Below are 26,212 nucleotides of genomic sequence, written 5' to 3'. Positions count from 1 at the left end.
TTTTATAGTAAGTACATTCGTTGAGGTCACAGCGTCGCTAGTCGCTACACAACATATACCTACTGGTTTTTATCAATAATGCGGACTGCGGAGTGGGTAGGTACCTACACAAAACCGGCTCACACTAGTGTTGCGTTCGCGCACCGAGCAACTCGCTTTTATATTCAATTGACCCTGTTTACTTATTGTGATCTTGACGAAAGGTCGATAAACCTTTCCTATATATTGCTTGTGCCTGGGCTGATTAAGTGTATCGTTCGCCGTATCCCCTTTGTTCAACTTATGGACCATTGAAGCCGGTAAAAATGGTTGAAGTGAAAATAACAGAGGATATAAAAATTGGCGGCGATAATCCATGCTTCATAATAGCCGAAGTTGGACAGAATCACCAAGGTGACATTGAGACAGCAAAGAAACTAATAAAGGCGGCTAAGGTGAGTGTAATAGTGCATTTTGAATGCTTTGTTTTGTTTGTAGGAAGCGATACGATATCGCCGTGTACGTGGTCAACCGTAGTTCCTTGTTTGTTTTGCTATCACTACCAACTCATTATAATTACCTACCTACTGAATTTTAATTCGAAACATCTGTTCTAAACAATATTCAATTAGTAAGTAGGTATTATAATATCTGTAAAATACCATGATTACTTGTAGTCTGTAGACAACAATGACCAAACTTCATAACATCGATAGGCGATAGCCGATAGCGGATATCTAATGATATCAAGACGTATATAAGTACCTAATTGTTCGTGATTGTAAGATAATTATTCTGAGGTTCTTATATGTAATATAAGAACTTTCTCTAATAATAAAATATGAAGGTTTCTCTTGTTAAGGTCGTTAAAATAAAGATTATGCTTAACCTAAGGTTCATGCGCCATGCACTGACATACCTACGTAGGTACTTATCTAAGGTACCTTGTTAATGAAGTCCGACATTATATCTATTAGAAGTGTTTTCCCAAATGGTATTTAATAAAAAGAGGAATCACAGGAGTGTTGCCGGACTTTTATTTAAGTATTTATGTTATACTTTAATAAAGCGGCCAATGACAATATTAAAGTAAGTAATTATGTAATTACAAACAAACAATATAACACAAATAATAGTAAGTACTTAAATAAATACAAAATTTACTGTAGGTAATTAACTAATACATAAACATCCAAATACCAGTTATCCATTCTTCTCACAAAAACGCAAGCACTCTGTTAAAATTATCTACCATCCATCCGCAAATATAGGTATCACAAGCACCGCCTAAAAACATTAGTTGTTTGTAAAATAAGATCATGAGATGTAACGTAGGTACTTTAGAAGTGGAGTAGGTGCGACAACAATAAAAACCAAAGCATAATTTATTAATTAATGATTTGAATGCGCCTTGCGACTTTTCCGAGCATTGAATTCACGCAGGATAGTATTAACGTCTAACGTTTTTAACATATCGGACTCTATGTTTTTTTTTCTTTTTTTTTTTATGGAATAGGAGGACAAACGAGCGTACGGGTCACCTGGTGTTAAGTGATCACCGCCGCCCACACTCTCCTGCAACACCAGAGGAATCACAAGAGCGTTGCCGGCCTTTAAGGAAGGTGTACGCGCTTTTCTTGAAGGTACCCATGTCGTATCGTCCCGGAAACACCGCACAAGGAAGCTCATTCCACAGCTTCGTGGTACGAGGAAGAAAGCTCCTTGAAAACCGCACTGTGGAGGACCGCCACACATCCAGATGGTGGGGATGATATCGTAACTTGTGGCGTGTCGTGCGAAGGTGAAATTCGGCGGCAGGAATCAGGTTGAACAGCTCTTCGGAACACTCCCCGTGATAAATGCGGTAGAAGACACACAAAGAAGCGACGTCTCTACGCAACGCCAAGTGATCCAGCCGATCACAGAGTACTGGGTCCCCGACAATTCGAGCTGCTCTGCGTTGCACGCGGTCAAATGGATCGAGCTGATACTGGGGTGCGCCAGACCAGAGATGACAGCAATACTCCATGTGAGGCCGGACCTGCGCTTTGTAGAGCGCTAGAATGTGGGCCGGCTTGAAGTATTGCCGTGCTCTATTTATGACGCCCAGTTTCTTTGAAGCCAGTTTGGCTTTGCCCTCCAGATGGCCACGGAATTGGCTCGAGATTTCGAGACCCAGTATTCCGATACTAGGCGAGGCTTTAAGGGAAGTGTTCTCGAAGAGCGGTGATACGGCAAATGGGGTTTTAGTGGTAAACGCGCAAACTTGAGTCTTCTGGGGGTTAAATTGGACAAGGTTCAACTTACCCCATTCCGCGACCTTTTCGAGAGAGGACTCGATAGAAGACACAAGTTTCACCCGGCACTGGTCGACGTTTTCCCGAGAGAGACCTGCATGGCCCGTGTATACGGCATCACCAGTGCTGTCGTCTGCATAGCAATGCATGTTGGCGGTGTCCAACATATCATTGATATGCAGAAGAAACAGCGTGGGAGATAGCACACAGCCTTGGGGCACTCCAGCGTTCACGGGCTTGGGATTCGAGCAATAACCGTCGATAACGACCTGTATGCTGCGCCCAGTGAGGAAGCTGGAGGTCCACTTGCATAAGCTCTCGGGAAGCCCAAATGATGGAAGTTTTGCGAGGAGCGCCTTGTGCCATACACGATCAAAGGCCTTCGCTATATCCAGACCAACTGCCAGGCCTTCCCCCTTGCTTTCAATCGCCGCCGCCCATCTGTGTGTTAGGTATACCAGAAGATCGCCAGTCGACCGACCATGGCGAAAGCCGTACTGCCGGTCGTTGATCAACTGGTGACCCTCAAGGTATACCAAGAGCTGGCGGTTAATTATGCTCTCCATAATTTTGGAGAGTAGGGAGGATTTAGCAATAGGCCTGTAGTTTGGCGGATCCGAACTGTCTCCTTTTTTTGGGATCGGATGGACAAGGGCTGACTTCCATGAATCAGGGACTACGCCTTTTGAATAAGAGTGCCGGAATAAACGCGTTAGCACCGGCGTCAACTCAGGGGCACACGTTCTAAGTGATTTGCCGCTTAAAAAATCTGGAGGCACGGTTATATTTCCTCTTCAGAACTTTGCAGTTCGGATCCTTTGAGCCCAGCGCCGCAACCCAAGTTCGATACGCCTGTTTTTTGCAGTCAGATGCTGCTTTAACTGACGCATCGAACCAGGGCTGTGATCTGCCACCGATCGGTACTACAGAGCTTGGTATAAAAATATCCATGCCCTGCAGTATCACATCGGCTACTGCAACGGCGCAGGCACTAGGATCATCTGAAAGGAAACAAACCCTGCCCCAAGGGTAGGATGCAAAAAAGGAACGCATCCTATCCCAATCTGCTGACTTGTAGTGCCAAACGCGGCGGGTTGCTGGTGGTCTGCGACGTTGGCGTCGGATAGGCACTACACTCCTGACCAGGCAATGGTCGGACGTTCCGAGAGGGGCGTCGACAGAGACCTGGTAACCATCGGGATGTGTAGTCAGCAGAAGATCTAATAAGGACGGCATGTGGCTATCCACATCCGGGAGCCGCGTCGGCGACTCAACCAATTGGGACAGACCATACGCCAATGCAAAATTATGCACAGATCGCCCTGCGTAGTCTGTGGTACGTGATCCAAGCCATTCGGCATTGTGCCCGTTGAAATCACCCAAGACTACGATTTCAGCGGAGGGGATCTGAGCAAGCACGTCATCAAATGCCGCTTGAACGCAGCCCATGAGGTGATCCGTTTCACTATGGGACCTGTAGACACACGCATAGATGCGGACGCGGTCCTCTAAATCTACGCGGAGCCAGAGAGTAGACAGGCCCCTACCCTCAAAATTGCCGAGACGGCGACAGCAGATATCCTCCCTAACGTACACACACACCCCGGCATGAGGCATGAAATTATGCTCAATTTTGTACCCGGGGTACGTTAAATATGACGTATCGCTAGGTCGAGGTATCTGCGTCTCCGTAAGGAAACACAAGGCCGGCTGCGCCGTCTCAAGGTGGTGGTGGACGGCGTTTCCCCGGATGTTACAAAAGTCCACATTAAGCGTGGAGTGGGGTGCCGTGGTGTTGCTGCCCTGTTTGTCCTGTGACATACGCGGTACTGTGCCCACCCCAGAATACGAGGGGCAGCCCGAGCGCGAATGCTCGGGTAGGGATTCTCCGGCTCTACAAGAGCCGGTACCCTCCTGGGGTAATTTATTTTTTAGGACCGCTCTCATATTTTGTTGGGGGGGGGGGGGGAAAGGACGGGGGGAATGGCCTCCGGTCCTCGACACTAACCTATGCGAAACATAGCGGCACTAGGCCGCTACTTCACGCCGGTATTCTGTGCGAGTGTGGTAAGTAACCCGGACGAGTCTGGCCCGATTGTGCTGACGTCATAAGGCAGCAGCGTGACTCTCCCACTTTCAAAGTGTATGTACAATATCGATAAATTATCGAGCCGGCACAATTACTCAAAAAACAAAACATTTTATTGAAACAGATTTGCGAGGCGCCAGGCTTGGGGCCCGCGGAGAAGAAGTGGTTTGTGATTGGCTGATCGCAATTCCGGGGCATTCGAATTGTCGAATGCACAAGCGGGCAGCGAGTGGCCAAGCGGGAGTGGGGGTTATGACTCTAGGTCGGACTCTTTGTCAACTTAAAACGGGCGAATTTTCAAATTAGTCTTAGAAACTTTTTTTTGGTGTAGATTTTGCTGACGTGATGACGTGATGCCCTAAGGACAGATTTTTAGTGGTACTTCTTCTGTTGCCCCATCAGACGTGATGCCCTAGGCAATTGCTTAATTTGATTAAGGGTTAATCCGACCAACTCCCATAACCAGTGGGTATAGGTGAGTTGGTGGGAGCCACAGTAGTATGTGCCTATAGTCGTCATCATCATCAGCCGGAAGGCGTATACTGCTGGATAAAGGCCTCCCCCAAAGATCTCCACGACGATCGGACATGCGCTGCCCTCATCCAACGTATTCCGGTGATAATAATAAAGATAATATCACGCGCAAATTAATAAATACCAACTTGTCCCCTTGGGACCTTGCCCAAGACTTAGCTTGTCAAAAGACTTTCATTTATTATCTCAACGTCTGGGTTGTGATTCGTACAGGTATTTTCTTCGCATATAATGGCTTTTATTATTATAAGTATGTACTTCTAATTAAGAGAGGTAAAAACTAGATTTTAGTTTCGAAGAAAAATATTTCTTGTTTATTTTTTTTATTTAACCACACTACATCTATCATTAGGTACAGGTTTAACCTAATATGACAGAGTAAAGAACAAATAAGATTACATAATACTTCAACATACAAAAACATATTTCGTAAAAGAATTCAAATCAAATGTAATAAAAATCTTACCCTCTTTCCAGGATTCTGGTGCAAGCTGTGTAAAATTTCAAAAAACATGTCTAAAAGAGAAATTTACAAATAAATATTTAGAACGCCCATACGAAAATGCGAATTCGTGGGGCAAGACTTATGGTGAGCACAAACGACACTTAGAATTCAATGAAACTCAGTACAGAGAACTGTTTAAATATGCTCAAGAAATTGGCATACCGTTCACTGCATCAGCTATGGATATGGTAAGTAAAGCACAGGAGAAAATACAACTTGATTTCGTCCTTTAATCACTGTTAAGTTACAAGGCTAGGTACACAGAACAGGTAAAAAACTATTCTGTGGTTAGGTAATAGGTATAATTTTTAACATGCTTTTATTAGCTTTATAGTTTATAAATAGATGGGATCCCAACCAAATACCGAGGCACGAAGGAAAACGCAAACATGGCCGTCTATAGCAAACCTGGCGGAGGAATGTCATTAACGAAACGAAAGACATCGGAAAGACCCTGGAGAGAAATCAAGAGAGATGCTCAGGATCAATCGCGATGGCTCCCTCTGCCTTAGCTAAGGGTTACAGAAACTTAAATTATAAATGACTAGCTTCATACGTATGTTATAGTATCTATGTAACGGAAAATCATGTGAGTTTCCCTGCGAGATCGAATCCGAAATGAGGACATCCGTAGTCCAAAGTCACCGATATAGCTTAGATGGATTCGAAACTGAAGTGGCAGTGGGCAGGGCACATAGCTCAACGGTGGGGCAGTAAAGTCCTGGAATGGCGACCACGTACCGGAAGAGCGTTTGTATGTAACGGAACTTTTGAATGTGATTATCGACCTCTTTAAAACCTCGAATTAATTTGAAACTGCACATAGATTGCACTGCTTCATTGTGTATCTTCTACCGCACTTATCACGGGGAGTGTTCCGAAGACCTGTTCAACCTGATTCCTGCCGCCGAATTCAACCTTCGCCCGACACGCCACAAATTAGGATATCATCCCCACCATGTGGATGTGTGGCGGTCCTCCACAATGCGGTTTTCAAGGAGCTTTTTTCCACGTACTACAAAGCTGTGGATTGAGCTTTCTTGTGCGGTGTTTCCGGGACGATACGACATGGGTACCTTCAAAAAAAGCGCGTACACCTTCCTTAAAGGCCGGCAACGCTCTTGTGATTCCTCTGGTGTTGCAAGAGAATGTGGGCGGCGGTGATCACTTAACACCAGGTGACCCGTTCGCTCGTTTGTCCTCCTATTCCATAAAAAAAATCTGCACATTGGTCATGGATTGCTACCAATTTAATAATTTATTTAAACGTATTCAACAAATTTTTATCAAACACGCAATAACATTATCATATTTAATAATTAATATAATTTTAGGTATCATTCGATTTCCTAGTGAACCTGAAAGTGCCCTTTATCAAAATTGGTTCCGGAGATTCCAATAACCTACTATTTTTGAAATATGCTGCATCGAAGAAAATCCCACTCATAATATCTACTGGAATGGTCGACAAATCGGCCGTACAAACGATATACGATATAATTTCGGTGCAGCATAAAAGGTTCTGCCTGTTGCATTGCATATCAGCATACCCGGTGCCATTCGAAGACTGCAATCTAACGGTGTTACAAGATTATAAGAATACATTTGATGTTCCTGTGGGATATTCTGGACAGGAAGTGGGCACAGCTGTCGCATTGGGAGCTATTGCTTTAGGCGCTAAGGTAATAACTAATAATATTAGACTTAATAGTTAGAATTTAACTATTTATACATTCAGTTTGTTGTTTGAAAGTGATAACTCTCACTTCCGGGATTAATTATTATACAAATTAAATTTGTAACAATTTGTTCAGCTGATGGTAATTGAAACGCCCTGCCCATTACTATGCAGTGCCGCTCAGGATTCTTCAAAAACCCAAAAATTCTGAGCGGCACTACAATTGCGCTTGTCTTATTGAGACATAAGATGCTAAGTCTCATTTGCCCAGTAATTTCACTAGATACGGCGCCGCTCAGACCGAAACACAATAATGCTTACACATTACTGCTTCACGACAGAAAAAGGCGCCGTTGTGGTACCCATAATCTAGCCGGCATCCTGTGCAATGGAACCTCCCACTTACTGCGTTTTCCTCTTAAAATCTACGCGTAATGGATAAATAATTACATTCCTTTTTAAACGGTGATCAGACTTTTATAAAACTAGAACTGTATATGATGTGACAGGTATTGGAGAAGCACATAACATTGGACAAGAGTCTCAAGGGCACTGACCACGTCTGCTCGTTGACTCCCACAGAATTTAAGCAGCTGGTAAGAGATGTGCGAGTCATTGAAGCATCACTCGGAACACCTATCAAAAGAGTCGTCACTTCAGGTATTATTTTTGACAAAGTTCTAGCTATTCGCGCCCTGAGTTCGATGGAGTACAATACTACAAAATAACCCCGTCACTTTCTAAGGGGCCATCCATAAATTATTTAACAAGTTAAAGGGGTAGGGAGGGGTCAAAAAGGGGTCCCAAATTTTGTTACATCAAATTTTTCAAAACATAATGTTTTGTATATTGGTATAGTATAACAACACTAACTAGCAACTTTAATCGTCATCTTACATAATGTTAACGCAAGAAATTTTTGACAGAAATTCCCTGCATCGACAAACTGCAAAAATCATTAGTCATGGGCTGCACGAAGAATAAAGGAGAAATAATTTACCCTGGCGATGTAAAAATAAAAGTGGCAGAACCTAAAGGCCTCAATGCCTTACACTTCGACGATGTAATTTATAAGACCTTAGTTTATGATAAAAAAGAAGACGAACCTCTCAACGAAGGTGATTTTTGTTAGAAAGGCTTGTCGCAGCGATAAAGAAATGTGCTCAAAATATCACAAACTAACTTCTCTATTATGTACTTTTATGCCTTATTAATAAAAGCAGTGTAAGGTTACTCCAAGTTTAAAATTACTTCTCCCTGTCATGTAATTCTGTAGTGACAAAGGTAAGATAAAGACAAAAAGTTTTAAACTTGCACTAACTTTACACTGTGTTTATTAATAAAGCAATTTATGTCTTATTAATAAACGCGAAGTAAAGTTACTTCTCCCTGTCATGTAATTCCGTACTAACAAAGTTACGACAAACACGAAAAGTTTTAAATTTCGAATAACTTTACTTCGCGTTTATTTATAACACAGTTAATATTTCGCCAAATACATTATACCCACTGTCCAGTGTTAAAACCGTTAAGTTTCGAAAACCACTTCGCGTGACGACACGAGGCATCTTCAGGCGCTGGCGGGTCAACATCTCTCTCATGAGAGATACAAATAATATAGTCTTCTGTGTCTCTTTCTTTACTTCTTGATCTCTAATACCACGTCCGTGACGTCACGTTACGTCAAACGTATTTCAAATTGCTGTTTTGGTAGATATGACAATGGTAACTGTAGGTATTTAGTTTTTATATTTTTTTAACTAATCATTGAAAACACTAACATTAGTAAACATACGAAATAATTATCTTCATTGTTATAACCATAATAAATTTTATGATACTCATTATGTTATATATACAGTGTTGTTTTATTTCGATGTACCTTGGTATCTTACCCGAAATATAACATAAATGATTTAAGGCCAATGGCCTTGAGGAATCGAGCGGAGCTAGGCTACCTCTCTCGCACAAGATCGCCATAGTCTATGGCTTTATTCAGATTTAGTAGGAATTTTAATTTATTACAAACACGATACATTCTAATATATAAAATTCTCATGTCGCGGTGTTTGTAGTTAAACTCCTTCGAAACGGCTTGACCGTTTCTCATGAAATTTTGAGTGCATATTGGGTAGGTCTGAGAATCGGATAACATCTATTTTTCATCCCCCTAAATGTAAAGGGTGGTCCACGTCATTTTTATTTTTTATTTTTTTTTAAATTTGTTTGATTATGAGTCAGCATTAAAAAATACATTCAACTTCACATTTTCACCCATCTACGATCAACAGTTACTTTTGTATCGCGATCTTAATATCGGCAATACAACGTTTGCTGGGTCAGCTAGTTTTCTTAATAAAATGAACAAAACTATGTCATGCTTAATATATATAGTATTGGTGTACAATTAATAAATATTCGTATAATTTTTTTAATGATTAGAATGACTCCATCTGTAAAAGTTGAGGTATTTTGGTGATTTATATTCACTGTCTATAAAAAATAAAGGTCAAAACTATTTTATTGACATAAAAATCAAAAGTTTGCTCGTCAACTTCAATCACCAAATAAACAGATACAATATATTTATCACACAAATATTTAAACATAAGTATACACATTTTTAAAATAATGCAATCCGGTAAAACGATATAAGGCTGAAGCATAAAATCCATAAAAAACTATATTACATATTCAATTCTACATTGTAATATCGTTTACGTAATCTTCAATACTGTAATAAGCCTTCGACATAAGTCTGCGTTTAGTGAAAGATAAAAATTTATTTATTGATAATTCAGATACACTTTTTGGTAATTTATTGTAAAATTTAATACCATTGCATGCAAAAGAATTGTTTATTTTACAGAGCCTAGTAGGGGGCACTATAAGCTTGTAGTTATTTCTAGTGCTTAAATTATGTTTGTCGCTAATTTTACTGTATAAATTATAATGTTTATGTACGTGCAGGAGATTGCTATGAATATATTGGCCATACATGGTCATAATATGAATATCTTTGAATATTTCCCTTAGAGATTCTCGTGGGCTCATTTTGGTATATGGCACGTACAGTGTTTTTTTTGAAGTATGAAGATATTATTTACTTCCGCTGCACTGCCCCATTGTATAATGCCGTACGACATAACGCTATGAAAATAGCTAAAATAGACAATTCTTGCTTGTCAGTAAGTTCTCGTTTCCTTTTTACATGAGAAGCTGAAAAAAGAATAAAAACAAAAAATGGATTTTCTTTAAGTACATATTTTTTACAGATACATATTTATTATTTGTAAAAATGTAAGCTTTTGTATAAACTGTCAAGAAATGGTTTCAATTATGCGCTATTTCTTGGGATAGCGACCTTAATATGACTGGGAAAGGAGCGAACACCCTCAGGCTCTTTAATTATTCATTTTATTGTAGGTACGATATTACATTATAAAATTAAAGCTATTCTCAGGTCTGAGGCACACTATATCGAATGGGTGGTAGTTTTTAATGTTCGATAAGTGAATTAAAATCCTATTTGGAAAAAATATTCGAATTAGAAGTATTCCACTCGAAAGATAGCCCTAATTGTATAAGTAAACAGGTTTAAAGTGTCACTGAATGTTAGGTAGTTTTTACGTATTTATTTAATTAGATTTTACAATGTCATTACAATAATTAAAAATGCTTTAAAAAAACAAAAATAACAGTATAATCTTAGATAAAGGAATCGTCTCTGCTGCGCTCCAACTGATACCGCACTACCTAAGAACAATAGCTTTTTTTACGACAATTATGTAAGTATTAGATGCTTGTGTGCATGGCATCCTGACACTCAAAGGCATATTTCAAATTTTGTAACATAAGCTTTGTGTTATTGTACATTAAAATTAATAAAATACAAAATACTTACTGATGATATAACGCCCAGTGTCTTTCTTATTTCTTGTAGATTTATTTTTACAAAATTTTACTACGCAACCCGACATTTTAGTTTCAATTATTAGCAAAGTTTAACAGAACATATGTATGTTGACGTGCCACAGCACGTCAACATACAAATTGTTCGATACTGGCTCGAGTACGTCCACTTTGGCGTAGTATTAGTTGTCGCACTTTGCGATTACGCCTGCGGTATCTAGTCGGAGCGCAGCGGTCAGCACCAATCCTTAATCAAAGCTTAACCTTAATAATTATTTAGAGGAGCAGTATCTATCTACGTACAAAAAATTAAACATAACAGTAGTAATTATGAGTTAAGATGACGTCCCACTCATTCATGAGAACGTAACGTTAAATCATTATGGAGATTTCGAAATGACGCATTTGAATAATTTCAATTCTTCGTGCTATTTTAGTTTACAGACACGTTTGATTTAGCTCTGCTACCGGGAGAGCTGATTTGTAAGCGCTAGCTTGCGACCTGCTATCGGGACACCCTGACGTTGAAACACGTCCGTTTTATTTTTATTGACGGTGAAAGCAGGGCGTCCAGAAACGTGTGGTGTAATAGGGCATAAGTGGCACAACGGGTGCGCATTGGCAAGATGCCCGGGACTTAGACAGTCCTCACAGCGCTTGCCTATCAGCCGCCTGCGCCGTTCGCGATACCAACTGCCTTTCTTTCACCAACTAATCCACAGATTTCGTAGCTGCTGGTAGACGTACGTAGTTATCAAAACATACAAATCTGGACATAATCCCTGTGATAAATAATAGCTCTCCCAAGCAAATTTAGGTCGCCCGGTTTGATGTTAACAGCGGGGTATTTTAATACTTGTTCGTGTAGTTCAACGAAAGCAACTACGCCGAGAGTTTAACATTATCTAATGATTAATTGTGAATAACATCCCGTAAACTTTGTAGATTCCTGTTCTTGTCGGCGACATCTGTGGTGTGAAATTATACTAGATATAGAATGCATTGAAGTGAACTATTTCAGGCAGTGGCATTTTAGTGAAATTGACATTTGAACAGTGCGTTTCCATTCAGAGATATCATGCATCACCTTTATCCGTTAGCGAAAGGCGATCCCTTGTGTCCACTAGGTTTTCACCCGCAGGTGCGATGGCCAACGCGATGCAAGCGATGTTTTCGCGATTACAAGGAACACGGGGGACGTAAGAGAGAGGATGATTTCACAGTATCAACACCAAGCCTCTCGACTTTCAGCTCGCCAGCGTCACGGTAAATTCAGTTATTATATAAGCTGTAGGTACCTAATTAATTAGTTCCTAATGATATCTTCGTGATTGGAACATCGAAAGACACAGTCGCTGTTTTGCCTAGCTAAATACTTTATAAACTACCTATTGTTTACTGTATTGAGATCCTGAGGTATTAATGTATTAGTGAGCAAGTAACTTTATACAGTGCCTAAATATCTGAGCTACATAGTCAATGGCAAAATTTCACTAAAATGAGGACCGAGGCACAATTTATATAGCTTCTATGATATGCATATACCTGTGTATACATAATTATATAGATTATTAAAACTGTAAGCAGATTGTGTAAATACTGTTAGACTGGCATCAAGCAGGTACCAATGTTGTTTTGGTTAATACAATCAATATGGATATTTGAGTGGCAATTTAAGGGACGCTCGTAATAATAAACAAAAGAATAAGAAATCTGAAGAGGATGCCGGCTAGATTATGGGTACCATAACGACGCCTTTATCTGCCGTAAAGCAGTAATGTGTAAGCAGTATTCGGTGTATGTGTCGGTCTGAATGGCGTAAGTACTATACTGGTCAAATGAGACTTAACATCTTATGTCTCAAGGTGATGAGCGCAATTGTAGTGCCGCTTAGAATATTTGGGTTTTTCAAGAATCCGAAGCATACCATCAGCTGACCGTCCTGGTCGTCTCGTCCCTTAGTGCCATAAAACAATACTCCCATATAAAGCGTACATTATCTGCTGTACATAGATACCTATAAGACAAATACTTAAAATATAATAGTTCGTTGCAAGTAATTCACTTTGTATATGCAATAAAACGCAATTCCGCTCAAAGAATACGAAACAAAGATCAGAATCAATAAAGTCGACATCGCTCGTAAAACGACATGTTACAAAGCATTACGAGTCAGTTGTGATCCATAAAAAGTTATTCGTGGCACTTTTCCAAATTCTCAAACGTTTTCGCGAATTGTTTGCGTTGCACCCGGTAGTGATGGATTGACGCAATGTCTGTCCGTAAAAGCAGAGCTCCGCAATAAATTGTAGGCGATACTTCTTTACGTCACAGGAAAACGAACAATTTATTCAAATCTCCAGCACAAGAGGAATTAGTTTAGAACTCAGCAAATGTACAAATTTATCGATTGGTTTCTGAGTTAAGGCCAATGATATTATAGTGTTATAATATGTGGTAGGCTTAAGTTAAGGATTGGTCTCCGCTGCGCTTAAACTAGATACCGCACTACGTAAGAACAATAGCTTTTTATTACAGGAACAGTTCATTTTAAAAAAATTTGAATTTTGAAAAACAAATGCCGTATTTGTGGTACTTAAATAAGTACAGTACACCATAATTAGAATCTTATCAAAATAAAAAATAAATGTTCGCGGGACCCTAATATAGTTTAGAAATCAATGTAATAAATAAATGTCCTAAAATTATACATTCGATAAATTTTTATAACTAACTGCACGTCACTATTGAGAATAAAGAACAGTAATTATTAATTAATAAAAAACTTCATGAGTGGACAAACGTCAAAACGGCCATCATAGCGTGCCGTACGTATAATGATAATTTACACGTCTAAATAGAATAGCTGTGAACACGTCGAAAAAAATAACGGCGAACAGCTGACCTCTATTTTCAACAACGTATGCACACTACAGTTATAAAACTTGCCTATTAGCATGCGTTGCCCTAACATCAAGAGGCTCTATCTAGAAGTATAAATTACTTAAGGTTTTCTCTCTAATGCACTTCTGGGCCAGACGCATCCCAGTCCTGTAGGCGCATTCGGAAAGACATCAATCGAACTTAGAATATCACCAAAGAGAACACATGCATCTCTAAAATTAACGCACTAGTTTTCAATTTCGCATTCTCTAGCGAAATGTTTGATCACAGAGAACAGTTCAATCAATTCCACTAGTATATGCTACGTACATAACACGGATTTAATAATCTCAGCGCTGAATCCGCTTTCGAGACTCGAAAATAATGTTTTTTTTTAAATACATACCTACAAAATAATCTAACAATTGTTTAGATTTGAAAGAGCGAATAAGCAATTATTAGGTTTAAGCAGGTTATCAACTTTAAAGTAGTTCCTGTAGATGCCACAGCCTGAGAGTTGAACCAGACAGACATACGTCACTCTAACGGTTCAGTTGGAAGAGCGCTCGGACGAACCCGAGATGTCGCGGGTTCGAGTCTTGGGAATTTTGGTTACAAATTTAGTTTAATTAATCCCAGAAGTATGTTTTATAGTTGTTTCAATAATTCCGCTTGTGGTCTTGGTGATCGATTGCGGAAACAATCAATAAAAAAAATCCCAAAAGTAAGTATGGGATATCACTTTAAAATTAAAAAAAAACGTGTGCAATTCACACGTGGTAGAAGTGAAACCTTCAAAAATTTTGCTTCTACATACGAAGTTAAAATTTCGGGAAGAGGATAATTGTAGTTATTTGTAATGATCATAGTGCTACAAAGTTTGTATAATTATTTTATATTTTAGATAGATATTTATTATAGATAGATTTATTCAGATTCACATTTTCGATAAATGTTACAAGTCGCTTTGGTAACTAAAGTATGAAATAAATACTTTGGTTTTAATATGGTCAATATATCTTTGGAATATTGCGTCAATTACTTTTTTATCTTGTTGTTGATTCAGTGCGGCTGCTGCACATTTTCAAATTAAATTAGGCGTCCAAAAACTCAATCAACGAAATCGCTGCATGAATTTTAAACTGCATATGAAGTCTTGGTACATGTTGGTAGGATGACACATGATTTCAACCGCTATGAAAGACTTTGATATCACCGCTACCATATTTATGTTCTCCTGGTGTCTAGTATGGCGTCTGTAGTAATGTCAGAATATATTAAGGTATACTCGCGTCATACATAAGACAATCTCCTCTTCAACTATGATCGCCTGGTACCTAAACATGTATAATGCTTCCTATCTCATTTTCTACCATGTTAAATTTGATGAATTTATGTATCCTGTCTCTTTTTACTGTCTCGCTCTTTCGTTTCATCGAATTTAAAATCACAACGATGCTATGGAAGTTTATACTTCAACAAATTGTTTATACATAGGTACTAACGCTCCTGTTGATGTTATAGTTTTATGTGGGCAGCGAATATTTGCCTAATGCATGTATCACATATTAGGTTTAAATAACTTTATTCTCATTAAGACCTATTGTCACTTACATGAGAAATTAATATTTTAACAATTAAAGTAGGTACTTAACAATAATGATTTTGGTAGGTGCAGAATGCAATACAATATTAGGCAAATAGATAAGACATAAAACAAACTACATATTTTATTGAAACATTTTATAATTATTGAGTATGTGCCTTTGAAGGCTCGCTTTAAATGAAGTCAATGTTTTGGCAGAAATAAGAATATTTCTGAGGGCAGGTTGTTATATATCTGAACTACCTCAAAGGTTGTTGTCTATTTTCCATAGTTACTTCTCACCATTGGCAGCTCAATATGACTAGCTCTTCGTGTAACAGTTCTGGTTGGAGAGAAAGTCTATTGAGTTAAGATAGTTTTGTAATCGTTTATGGAATATTCTGTTCCGATTTTGTGCCAGATTTATTGATAGGACATATTAACTTTCGCAATTTTCAGACAATCAGGAAAGATGAGATGATTAAAACATTTGACTAGTGGTTGGGCTACGAGCGATTTGATGTATTTTAGCATTTTTGTAGTAAGTCCATCTACACCAGTACTACAATTTGGGTCAAGCTGATCAATTATTTGGTTGACTTCATCTACACTACAAGTATATCACATATTATTTACTCAATATGTAACAGCCAAGTTATGTTAAGATTCATGAAAATACTAAATCTTATCAGTGAGTTATAGTTAACAGTGGCTATCACAATAGATCACGTTGTTCGCAGTGAAACAGGGCTGCACTGAACTAAAGCCGGTTTTAAACCCATAACTATAAAAGCCTAGTGTACCTAGGTAGAGAGTACCCGCTCCTTTTCTGTCCAAAAATGTTTGCAATTTAAATTATTAGAATATTCAGTCGTTCCCAATATTCAGTCTTTCTTAAGAGATTGAGATTAAAATCGTAACTATCGTTGACTTTTGTGTTCCAATAAACTTATCGACGGTAACTCACCTTATCCGAGCACGCTGTCTGTCGATGGGACGACGTATAGCTTACCACCGATATAAAGTTTGTATGAAAATTGCAATTCACGCGTCCCAATATAAGGCAATAAGAATTACTTATCGGGTATAATGGGACAGCTTCAGATTATTGACAGCTAATTACTGACAGTAGAAGGTAGTAATTTATCTCTATATGTAGATAGTGAACGGCCGTAAGTTTTATTCTTTAGACACTATGGCCTCATCTAGAAAAAACATATTGCGATATCTTCATTTAATAGAAAGTTTTGAGAAAGAAAGATTTTTATAAGTACTACGTGGTTAGTCATATGTGTACGCGGACGAAGTCGCGGGTATCAGCTAGTAGACAATATTGTCTATGTCGTAACGCATCATAAAACAATCTAAGGCTGATGTGATACATCGCCGATGACATCACAATACGTCAGTCACTTTGAAGTTAGAGTGGCTCATGTGCTTGGAATAATAATTAACTATTATTACTTTAATTGTATAATGAAGTTACAACAAACTTAGGGAGATGGCGTAGGCCACCAAATCAGATTTAACACACTGGGTGCTGACACACACCGTTTGTGGTTTAACAACTATCTAAGTGCCTTCTTTACACAAGCGCTGTGTTTACAAAAAAATTCGAGACACTTGAGCGCCTTAACACGCCGTGCGTATGGTTTGGGATATCGAGGTCGTAATAATGGAATTCTAAAAGTAGCTACTAAGTATATTTATAGGCTTATTGAAATTAATTATCCTAATCTAAATTTATCTAACCAACCCAAAATTATGAACGGTATACCAACTAGAGCTACTATCTATCCGGATTAATCCAGACATGTACGGAATTTTAGGCTATAGTCCGGATTTAGTCCGGCTCTCTAACTTGTCGGAATTAAATTTATAATTAGATTGAGTATGGTAATAATACTACGTATTAACTTATAAAAAAAGTCTTTAATCGAACCAATTACCAAAACCAAATCTAAACGAGATTAACTAAAAACTCCGGACTTATATCGAAATATAAGGCTTTTTGACAGAAATTTTCAAATTACTAAATGGTAACCCTAATAGTAACAGCGCTCGTGACTGTGACACTAGCATAGAAATGTTAAGTTTTAGGTATTTCACTAGCTACTACTGCTGGCGCCATTCAAACCGAAATACACTTATCATCATCAGCCGGAAGACGTCCAATGCTGGACAAAGGCCTCCCCCAAAGATTTCCACGACGATCGGTCCTGCGCTGCCCTCATCCAACGTATCCCGACGATCTTGACCAGATCGTTGGGCCACCTTGTGGGGGGCCTACCGACACTGTGTCTTCCGGTACGTGGTCGCCATTCGAGGACTTTACTGTCCCAACGGCCATCTGTCCGTCGAACTATGTGCCCTGCACATTGCCACTTCAGTTTCGCAATCATTTGGACTATGTCGGTAACTTTGGTTCTCCTACGGATCTCCTCATTTCTGATTCGATCTTGCAGGGAAACTCCGAGCACAACACTAATGGTTGCACTTTATTGCTTGACGGCAGAAAAAGACGTCGCTGTAGTACCACATAAAGTTAAAATACAGTAACAGAACAGTACTTTAACTTTCGAAGACGACGATGTATCGACGCACGCACACATTCACACGATTTACACGGCCGCTAGGCAATCTTGAGAAGACAAAACTATTAAATGCCACGCTTGACGCTGGCGAAACTGGTCGTTGTCCGAGTTAGATTAGCTACGCCGCGTAGTCAAACTTTTTGTGTGTGCCAACCTTGTATGTGCCTTAATATTTAAAGTAGTAAAGTTTAGTTATATGTATACAGTTAAAAATTTTACTATGTATTTAGGCACATTATGAATTAATCACTGAGTAATATATTACGTGTGTATTAGTAATAGTGTATATAACGAACAAATTAGGTATAATTTATTATATATGCACATTAGTATAGTATAGTATAAGAGCGTAAACTCGCCAACAAACTGTTGCAATAGTTTGGCGAGATGTAAAAATTAAGTCCCAACTGTGCATACTTTTATCATTAAATAAATTGAAAAAAGAACCCTAGCATTCCGTCCAGACGTAGGTATAAATTTCAAGGTTGAGTTACGCTACTGTACTATTACTGTATCGTGGTAGTACTCACCTAGCCGGCATCCAGTGGCAAGATGCTTCTCACTATAGATAAGAATATAAATTGATGGTACTGGTAAGGCGCCAAAGTACACTTAATTTTAATGTTAAATAATTTAAGTTAAAATTGTGCAGCTCACGTGATGAGGATAATGGCGCAGACCGTGAGAGGTCGAACCGAGGCTGGTCTTCCAGCGTTAACCTCAGCTACAACGAACCAAGCAAGAAGGACGCATCCACAGGTTAGCTATACTTTTTTACTTAGATATACATGTCGCACGGATATGATAAAAAAAAAGATTTGGTCAAATCACGGAAGATGTTAAAATAACAACAGGATTTTATCATTTCTCTAAACAAATCTAGTGATTCGATCAAATACCAGAATTGGTTCCGTGAAATGACAAAAAATCTTTTCTTTGGTATATTTTAAAAGAATTATCTGGTAAGACTATGACATAATTTTTATCCTTAAAGCAACCTTGTAGAATATGAGGACAACCAACTTCTGGTAATGTAAAAGCCATTTATAACTTTTGTCGGGGGTTCACCGTAAGTTAATCAGCCTGACCGCGGTGGTTAAAATCACTAGATACAATTGGACAAGCAACGATACCTTTTCTTGAAAATTTCTTTTAGGATTGACCGTACATAGTTTCAAAAATTACAATAAAACAGAAGTGGGAATTAAATATCTGGTTTTAAAATTTTACAGCATTTTATCTCTGTCGCCGTGGTCTGTCGATTTGTGAGTCTCACGAAGTATAACATAATATTAATCTGGAGGCACTATTTTCACCACAGAGTCAGAAGAACACTTTCTTTTCAAAATTAAATATTTTGTAGTACCACAGTACCTTCATTACATCATATTTATTTCCGTAATATTTAATATTGATTGTTTGTTCTCTTTACTTTCATTACTGCAGCTGATTTAAATTGTTCAATCGCTGTTATAGCCTCTTCTATCATTTCTCGAGTCCATACGGTTTTTCCTTAACTTGCCGCCGCTCTAACATTATCCCAATTCACAAATAAAATTTGAAAAACAAAATTTTATGATCGGTGCGGGATTCGAACCCACGACCTCCGGCGTTCCGTGCCGGTGCTCTAACCAATTGAGCTAACCGTTCGAGTACCGCCTCGTTATAAAATTCTGTTTGCTTTGTTCAACTCTCAGTTTGTGGCTTCATCTACAGGATCTACTTTACAGTTGATAACCTGCTCAACCCCAATATTTGCATAATTAGGAAATTGACGTGAGATGTCGCTCTTGTAAATCTAAACAATATGTTATGTTTTTAAAGTGATAACCCTCACTTCTAGGATTAATACACAAATAAAATTTGAAAAACAAAATTTTATGAACGATGCGGGATTCGAACCCACGATCTCCGGCTCTCATTGACTTTGAACCAATTCTGGTATTTGATCAAATCACTAGATTTGTTTAGAGAAATGATAAAATTCTTTTGTTATTTTAACATCTTCTGTGATTTGATCAAATCACTTAGGGAATTGACCAAATCTCTGTTTTTCATCATATCCCTGCGACATACACATATTATTTACTTTTCCTATTTCTTCATAGGATCCTAATCGCCTTTCAATCCTTTTCAATGAAAATGTTGCAATATCCTAGGGTTGGGTTGCATCATATTAGTGAAATATCAAGTCAATATTGAATATTTATTTGAAACTTTTGACAGGTCACTATTTAGCTATTTAACATTAACAATTATAGCTTTAACCGAAGATTGTACGGTACGGTCAACAGTTAAAGTTATGACGTCATCTAAGAATTGTCAAATTGTGTAACACATTTTTTTCTTAAGTGTTAAGTTTAGTTAACTTTGTGAAGACGTTTGGTATTCTGCAAGGGTGTCAAAGCTTTTCTTCTCACATCATTTAAGCTAATTGCGTCACCAGTTAATTTTCCATCCATGCACCAGTCTTAGATATATTTGATAATCTTCAAACGCTTGAACAGATAATATTAAAACATAGATATATCGTAGTTATGAGCACACGATCACGTCGCCTTTCAATGTATAAAAAGTAGTTCATAATCTGTTCAGTCGTATTTTACGATGTCACAGACAACAGACGTATGTTAAATTTAATAAAATTTCTCTGTTTGTAATGGGATTTATTTTCAAAAAACTGATTTTATTTTTATTTAAATGTGAACATGTTGACATCAAAAACGAATCTTTGTAAGATCACATGTGATCTTCTTGTGCGTCTGTCTGTTTGTCGCAACCCATATTTTCAGGAATGAATAATTAATAAAATTAAGAAGTATTAAGAACCTAGCCTCAAAAATTTATTTAGTCTTCTTTCGAAAAAGTATGCCTCAGACCTGAGCAGAACGGTCGCCAGAAACTCAGCGGGCTTCTTTTTTATCATAAAATATCGTAACAATGAAATATCGTAAATTTTTTTTATACAAGTTTGAGTGCGGTCGATCCATTCCCAATCTTTGGTATCATTAAGAAAGTCAATTGTCAATACATACATTTGTTTTAAACAATTTCTGGGATCTTGTTGTAAAAGCATATACATTCACAGAAGATACAAAATGAATCGACGACAATAGGCAATCCCAAGCAAACGAGCCGAGGACAGAGTATTGGATCACCGACAGTTTAGAGCAGCTCTGTGTTGCACGTGGTCCAATGGTTTGAGAAAAGAGATGAAGAAATGCTTCATGTGGCCGGACTTGCGCTTTATATAACGCTAGAATGGCCGGTCTGTTTACACCCCAGATCTTCGAAGCCGATCTGGCTTGCCTTCCAGATGACCCCAGCTCGCTAAGTCCCAGTATTTTGATACTAGGTGATTAGCGATACGACAAATGATTAGGATTATTTTTTTGGTTAATTCGTATGGAGGAAGACTCATAAAGAAGAAAATATAAGTTTCTACCAAACAAGGTATGATTATTTATAAATTAATAAAATAATTTTGGGTTATATTTCACCGGGATACCACAATTAACCAGTCGCAGCTCTATAGAGGGTTACTCACCAGGCGTCCGACCAGCTTGGACGCGTCATGACTCTGGTGTCTGTATAATGTCTAGTTTGGTAGCTCAGGGACACCACGGAAATGCTACCAGTTGCGTATTCCCAGTGTAATATAGCCTTTAAAATCAAAGAATCGTACCTCCCTGCCATATTTTTTAGGATTGATTAGGATTTATCGTTGTATACTCCATGTATAGCGTCAAAAATTCTTCTGAGGGTGTTTAATAATTTCTATAGATGTGAAATAACTTAAGTTTATATCAAATATAGGTGTCAACAAAGGCAGCGCTTCCTGGACTTCGTCCCCTGACTTGGCCAACGAAAACGAAACAGTGACCGCTGTTACTGTAAACTTGAAGTTACCCAAGCGAAGAAATACGGGACCACTGCCTTCTATTGACACTGGCCAGAGTACCACTACGGGTAAGATTATCTTTAGAACTAATATATAGAGTTACTAGCTGACCCAGCAAACGTTGTATTGCCGATATTAAAATTGCGATACAAAAGTAACCGTTGATAACCGTAGATGGGTGAAAATTTGAAGTTGTATGTATTTTTTAATGCTCATTATCAAGCTCAAAAATTAAAAAAAAAATGTCAATAAAATAAAAAAAAAATTGGCGTGGACCAACCTTAACATTTAGGGGGATGAAAAATAGATGTTGCCCGATTCTACCCAATATGAACTCAAAATTTCATGAGAATCGGTCAAGCCGTTTCGAAGGAGTTTAACTACAAACACTGCGACATGAGAATTTTATATATTAGATTGAAATATTTTTGATTCATTTAGGCTGGTTTGCATTGTATTAGTTATTATTATTAAGGTTTAAGTCAAATTTAACGTTAACAGTAAAGCTCACTTTAACATAGACTGCGGAATGTGTTGCACCATCGTATTCCTTGGCATAGTTAAAGTTAAATTGTGAAATTGAAAACAATAATATGCTAACTTACTTTTAAACTCTATCGTTAATTTACCAATCTATAGGGTTGCTATTATTGTTAATTATGAATTTTATTTTACTAACACAAAAATGTGATTTTTTACCCATCTGAATTTACTCAAGTAATTATATTCGTACCGCGGAGTAACTTATAAGTCGAGCTGCAATAAATGTTAGTTACTACACATTACTACACACACACAAAAATCGTATGGAGTTATTGGTGCCTACTTCGCAAGAACTTAATTCCGAAAATCTAAAGCCGAGATAATATGCATCACTCGATGATGGATACATATTTGTTCCCTTTTGGGTGCAGACGATGGGTCCTTGGGGCTTATCGGCACAAACTCATAACAAAATCATCCAGGCGTCTAACCGATATGTGACCCAAGGTCTGGGACGTACCTCTGTCACAGGATAAGTTTGGCAATACAGAGAGGTAATGTTGTCATGTTCATGGGCACCTTACCTGCCGCCTGCGATCTTCACGATATATACTAATTGTAATTAATTTTAATAGATTACTTAAGTTTATTTTATTTATTTTTATATCATTATCAACCGGAAGACGTCCACTGCTAGACAAAGGCCTCCCCCAAAGATTTCTACGACGATCGGTGATGCGCTGCCCTCATCCAACGTATTCCGGCGATCTTGGCCAGATCGTCGGTCCATCGTCGGGCCTACCAACACTACGTCTTCCGGTACGTGGTCGCCATTGGAGGACTTTACTGCCCCAACGGCCATCTGTTCGTCGAAACATGTGCACAGCCCACTCCCACTACTTTTTCGTAATCATTTGGACTATATCGGTAACTTTGGTTCTCCTACGGATCTCCGCATTTCTGATACGATCTCGCAGGGAAACTCTGAGCATAGCCCTCTCTTCATATTATTTGAATATAAAGAGAATTATTAGGTCCTGTGTAAATTATCTAAATATTTAATTTCCTTTAAAATACTTCGCAAACTTTCGATTAAATTCATTTGGGGCTATTTCTTCTCTCACGAATAGCATCACGTTCTAAATCGAAGTAATATTACGGCGACCACGAAAATACCTCGTAAACTAAACTCGCCAATTATCGTTATTACAAGCTAATTGTAAGCAGTTGAAAAGGCACTTGGTTTAAATTGGTTTCGACTTTGCAATCCATATTTGTATTAAATGATATATACCTATTAATTTTTATTGATATACACCTAGAAATTTTTGAAGAGTAATCACTCAATTAAGTACTCATAGATTCCATCATCATCATATATATATATATATAATATATATATAAAGGTGACTGATTCGAGAGCACAACGAATTCCACCTTCGCACGACACGCCACAAGTTAGGATATCATCCCCACCACCTGGATGTGTGGCGTTCCTCCACAGTGCGGTTTTCAAGGTGCTTTCCTCCACGTACTACAAAGCTGTGGAATGAGCTTCCTTGTCCGGTGTTTCCGGGACGATACAAGATGGATACCTTCAAAAAAAGCGCGTACACCTTCCTTAAAGGCCGGCAACGCTCTTGTGACTCCTATGGTGTTGCAAGAGATTGTGGGCGGCGATGATCACTTAACACCAGGTGATTCGTATGCTTGTTTGTACTCCTATTCCATAAAAAAATACCCTTTAAAAAAAAGAAATTGCGTCATTTTATGAAACCACTATGGTTTAAGTATTTATAATATTAATGTTACATCAATCTAACATGTTTACGCAAATAAAAACTTTCGGCCTTACAAATAAACTTGGTACAAAGCTATAACTGATGATAAACAAAGAAAATGCAAAATGTTAATGATAATTCTGAAGTTTTCCAAATGACAAGATGCCTTGCAAATAAACGCGGGAAACGTTACATGTCCAAACAAACCATTCGTAAGCAAAATGTCTATTTGTAAACATTTTACCTATTCTTGGTTTATGCTTAGTTATAGATTTATGCCAATTTTATTTATAAGGCCGTAAGACTTTTTCTTTAATTATATATTTTAGACATGAATCAAATTGATGTATTTTATTATTGTTCATCAGAATCAGTTGTTGTTCGGCGTCCATCACCTTCACCATCGCCATCACCGTCGACCACAGCACAGATCACTATCAACAAAAATGACTCACTTGCCGAGAGAGTAAGAAAGGTATAGTATTTAAATCACTATCTCATCTATATATAGGAATCACTGGTGCCAAGTATGTTGCTTTAAGTCTTTGCTGAATCATTCCACGTTTCTCTCGTGGATTAAAAATCAATATTTACTTGTTGATAAGCCGCTATTTAGGCAGACATCTATAATTATCCAAATGATGTGATCTTTATTGAGTGTAAATTCCATGAAGTTTTGTCCTAAATCAATTCGACACGTGTTTCGCCTCTACACGAGGCATCCTCAGGAAATGATGACTAGCCAAATTCTGGCACGAGATTTCGGTATATTAATGAATAAAAAACTGAAATACGGACATAACCTTAGTTAAAAATAGTTAAAAAAGTCTCTTAGTCTCGTATACATCATGTTACGTAAGAGATGATCCCATATCAAATGTTATGATATTGAATATTATATTTTTATATAATATGTATATTTTGTTCGCATTCTACTAGAAGTAGATTAAAAAAATATCAATAGTATGTTTACTGTCTATTGTCTGTTGAAGGTGAAAAATAATCGGAACATCTCAAAATCAAGCTTCCGAGAAATCGATAAAAGACAAAACTTAGCGACTTTATTTAAACTCAATAGAAATCACAACATTTGTATAATATTTACTTGATCAAAAATAAACCTGGACTGGGATATTTCGAATATGCAGTAGGTAAAAAGATGCTCACATATTATGTGCCGGCAATATTACCCACATTCCGATTATATCGAGTACTTGAAGGAACTGTTCAGAATTCATCCTAAGAATTTCTGATTATATCCAAACAAACATCAAAATCATTTGGGTTGTGAGTAGTTCAACCGTTAAGAAAATACGAACTTCCATTATCTCCACCCGTATGTATCTTCTATCTTTAAACGAGCAATTCTTGTGTATATATATATATAATCTGAATCTCGGAAACGGCTTCAACGATTCTCATAAATTTAGTATACAGGGGATTTCGGGGGCGATAAATCGATCTAGTTACGTTCAATTTAAAAGAATGTAGTTTTATCCGTGTTTTAATGAGAAACAGCAAACGTAAATTTTGCGACTATAATAAGAGCTAAGATTGGGTGATCGGGAAAGCAGAAGACCCCGGTTCGAATCGTGATGTCCTATTAGTTTTTCTGTTGTTCAAGTTTTATACATTCTTAAAAATCCGAGCAAGGCTCGGTCGTCCGGATATTATTATCTTTATGAGTTAAAATTATTAAGCTAAGTATTTTTTTAAATGACTATTTATTACATTAAATTTTCCCCCCGAAAACGTGATCTGGAAAGGTCACTTTTACGTAAAATCTAATGTAAAAACACAGTAACAATAACACGTGTTTGAATCCTTCAAAAAGTGTCTCATTTAAATAATCAAGTTAACCATTATTAATAACTTACAAAACTGACATGTGGACGATATTGGTAATAATTCCAGCAGCCACAATATTGTTGTAAGGACTCAAAAGTAGGTCAACAACATCAAGCGACACTCATAGCTTTCAAGCGCATTAG

The 26,212-nt window shown here is 37.9% G+C and overlaps 2 protein-coding genes across 5 annotated transcripts in view; both read left to right on the top strand.

Annotated features, from left to right (window-relative positions):
- The first annotated feature begins 107 nt into the window (after positions 1–107).
- On the top strand, positions 108–8,940 carry LOC126969391 (sialic acid synthase). The gene is made up of 5 exons (XM_050814782.1): positions 108–434; positions 5,377–5,592; positions 6,739–7,086; positions 7,592–7,742; positions 8,009–8,940. The coding sequence occupies exons 1-5, from the start codon at positions 306–308 to the stop codon at positions 8,212–8,214; spliced, it is 1,050 nt and encodes a 349-aa protein (XP_050670739.1). The 5' UTR covers positions 108–305; the 3' UTR covers positions 8,215–8,940.
- Positions 8,941–11,617: 2,677 nt separating this feature from the next.
- Positions 11,618–26,212, top strand: part of LOC126969394 (major antigen) — a 44,899-nt gene continuing 30,304 nt past the window's right edge. For 2 of the 4 annotated variants that reach the window (XM_050814787.1, XM_050814788.1), the window contains exons 1-4: positions 11,618–12,260; positions 18,709–18,815; positions 21,873–22,025; positions 24,590–24,696. In XM_050814787.1, coding sequence (XP_050670744.1) covers positions 12,073–12,260; positions 18,709–18,815; positions 21,873–22,025; positions 24,590–24,696 — 555 coding nt within the window. In that variant the 5' untranslated portion in view covers positions 11,618–12,072. The remainder of the gene's footprint in view (positions 12,261–18,708; positions 18,816–21,872; positions 22,026–24,589; positions 24,697–26,212) is intronic. The other 2 variants (XM_050814786.1, XM_050814785.1) reach the window with 2 other exon arrangements.

This window comes from Leptidea sinapis, chromosome 18, assembly GCF_905404315.1.
Source record: "Leptidea sinapis chromosome 18, ilLepSina1.1, whole genome shotgun sequence".
Lineage (NCBI taxonomy): Eukaryota > Metazoa > Arthropoda > Insecta > Lepidoptera > Pieridae > Leptidea > Leptidea sinapis.
The sequence above is the reverse complement of the archived record's forward strand: the minus strand, read 5'-3'. Positions and strand labels throughout refer to the sequence as shown.

What these genes read in the sequence shown, in the direction of transcription:
- LOC126969391 (XM_050814782.1), top strand. Translation starts at nt 306, where the DNA reads ATGGTTGAAGTGAAAATAACAGAGGATATAAAAATTGGCGGCGATAAT. An exon ending in CTATTGCTTTAGGCGCTAAG is followed by an intron (nt 7,087 to 7,591) that starts GTAATAACTAAT and finishes ATGATGTGACAG; the next exon opens with GTATTGGAGAAGCACATAAC. An exon ending in CAAAAGAGTCGTCACTTCAG is followed by an intron (nt 7,743 to 8,008) that starts GTATTATTTTTG and finishes AATTTTTGACAG; the next exon opens with AAATTCCCTGCATCGACAAA.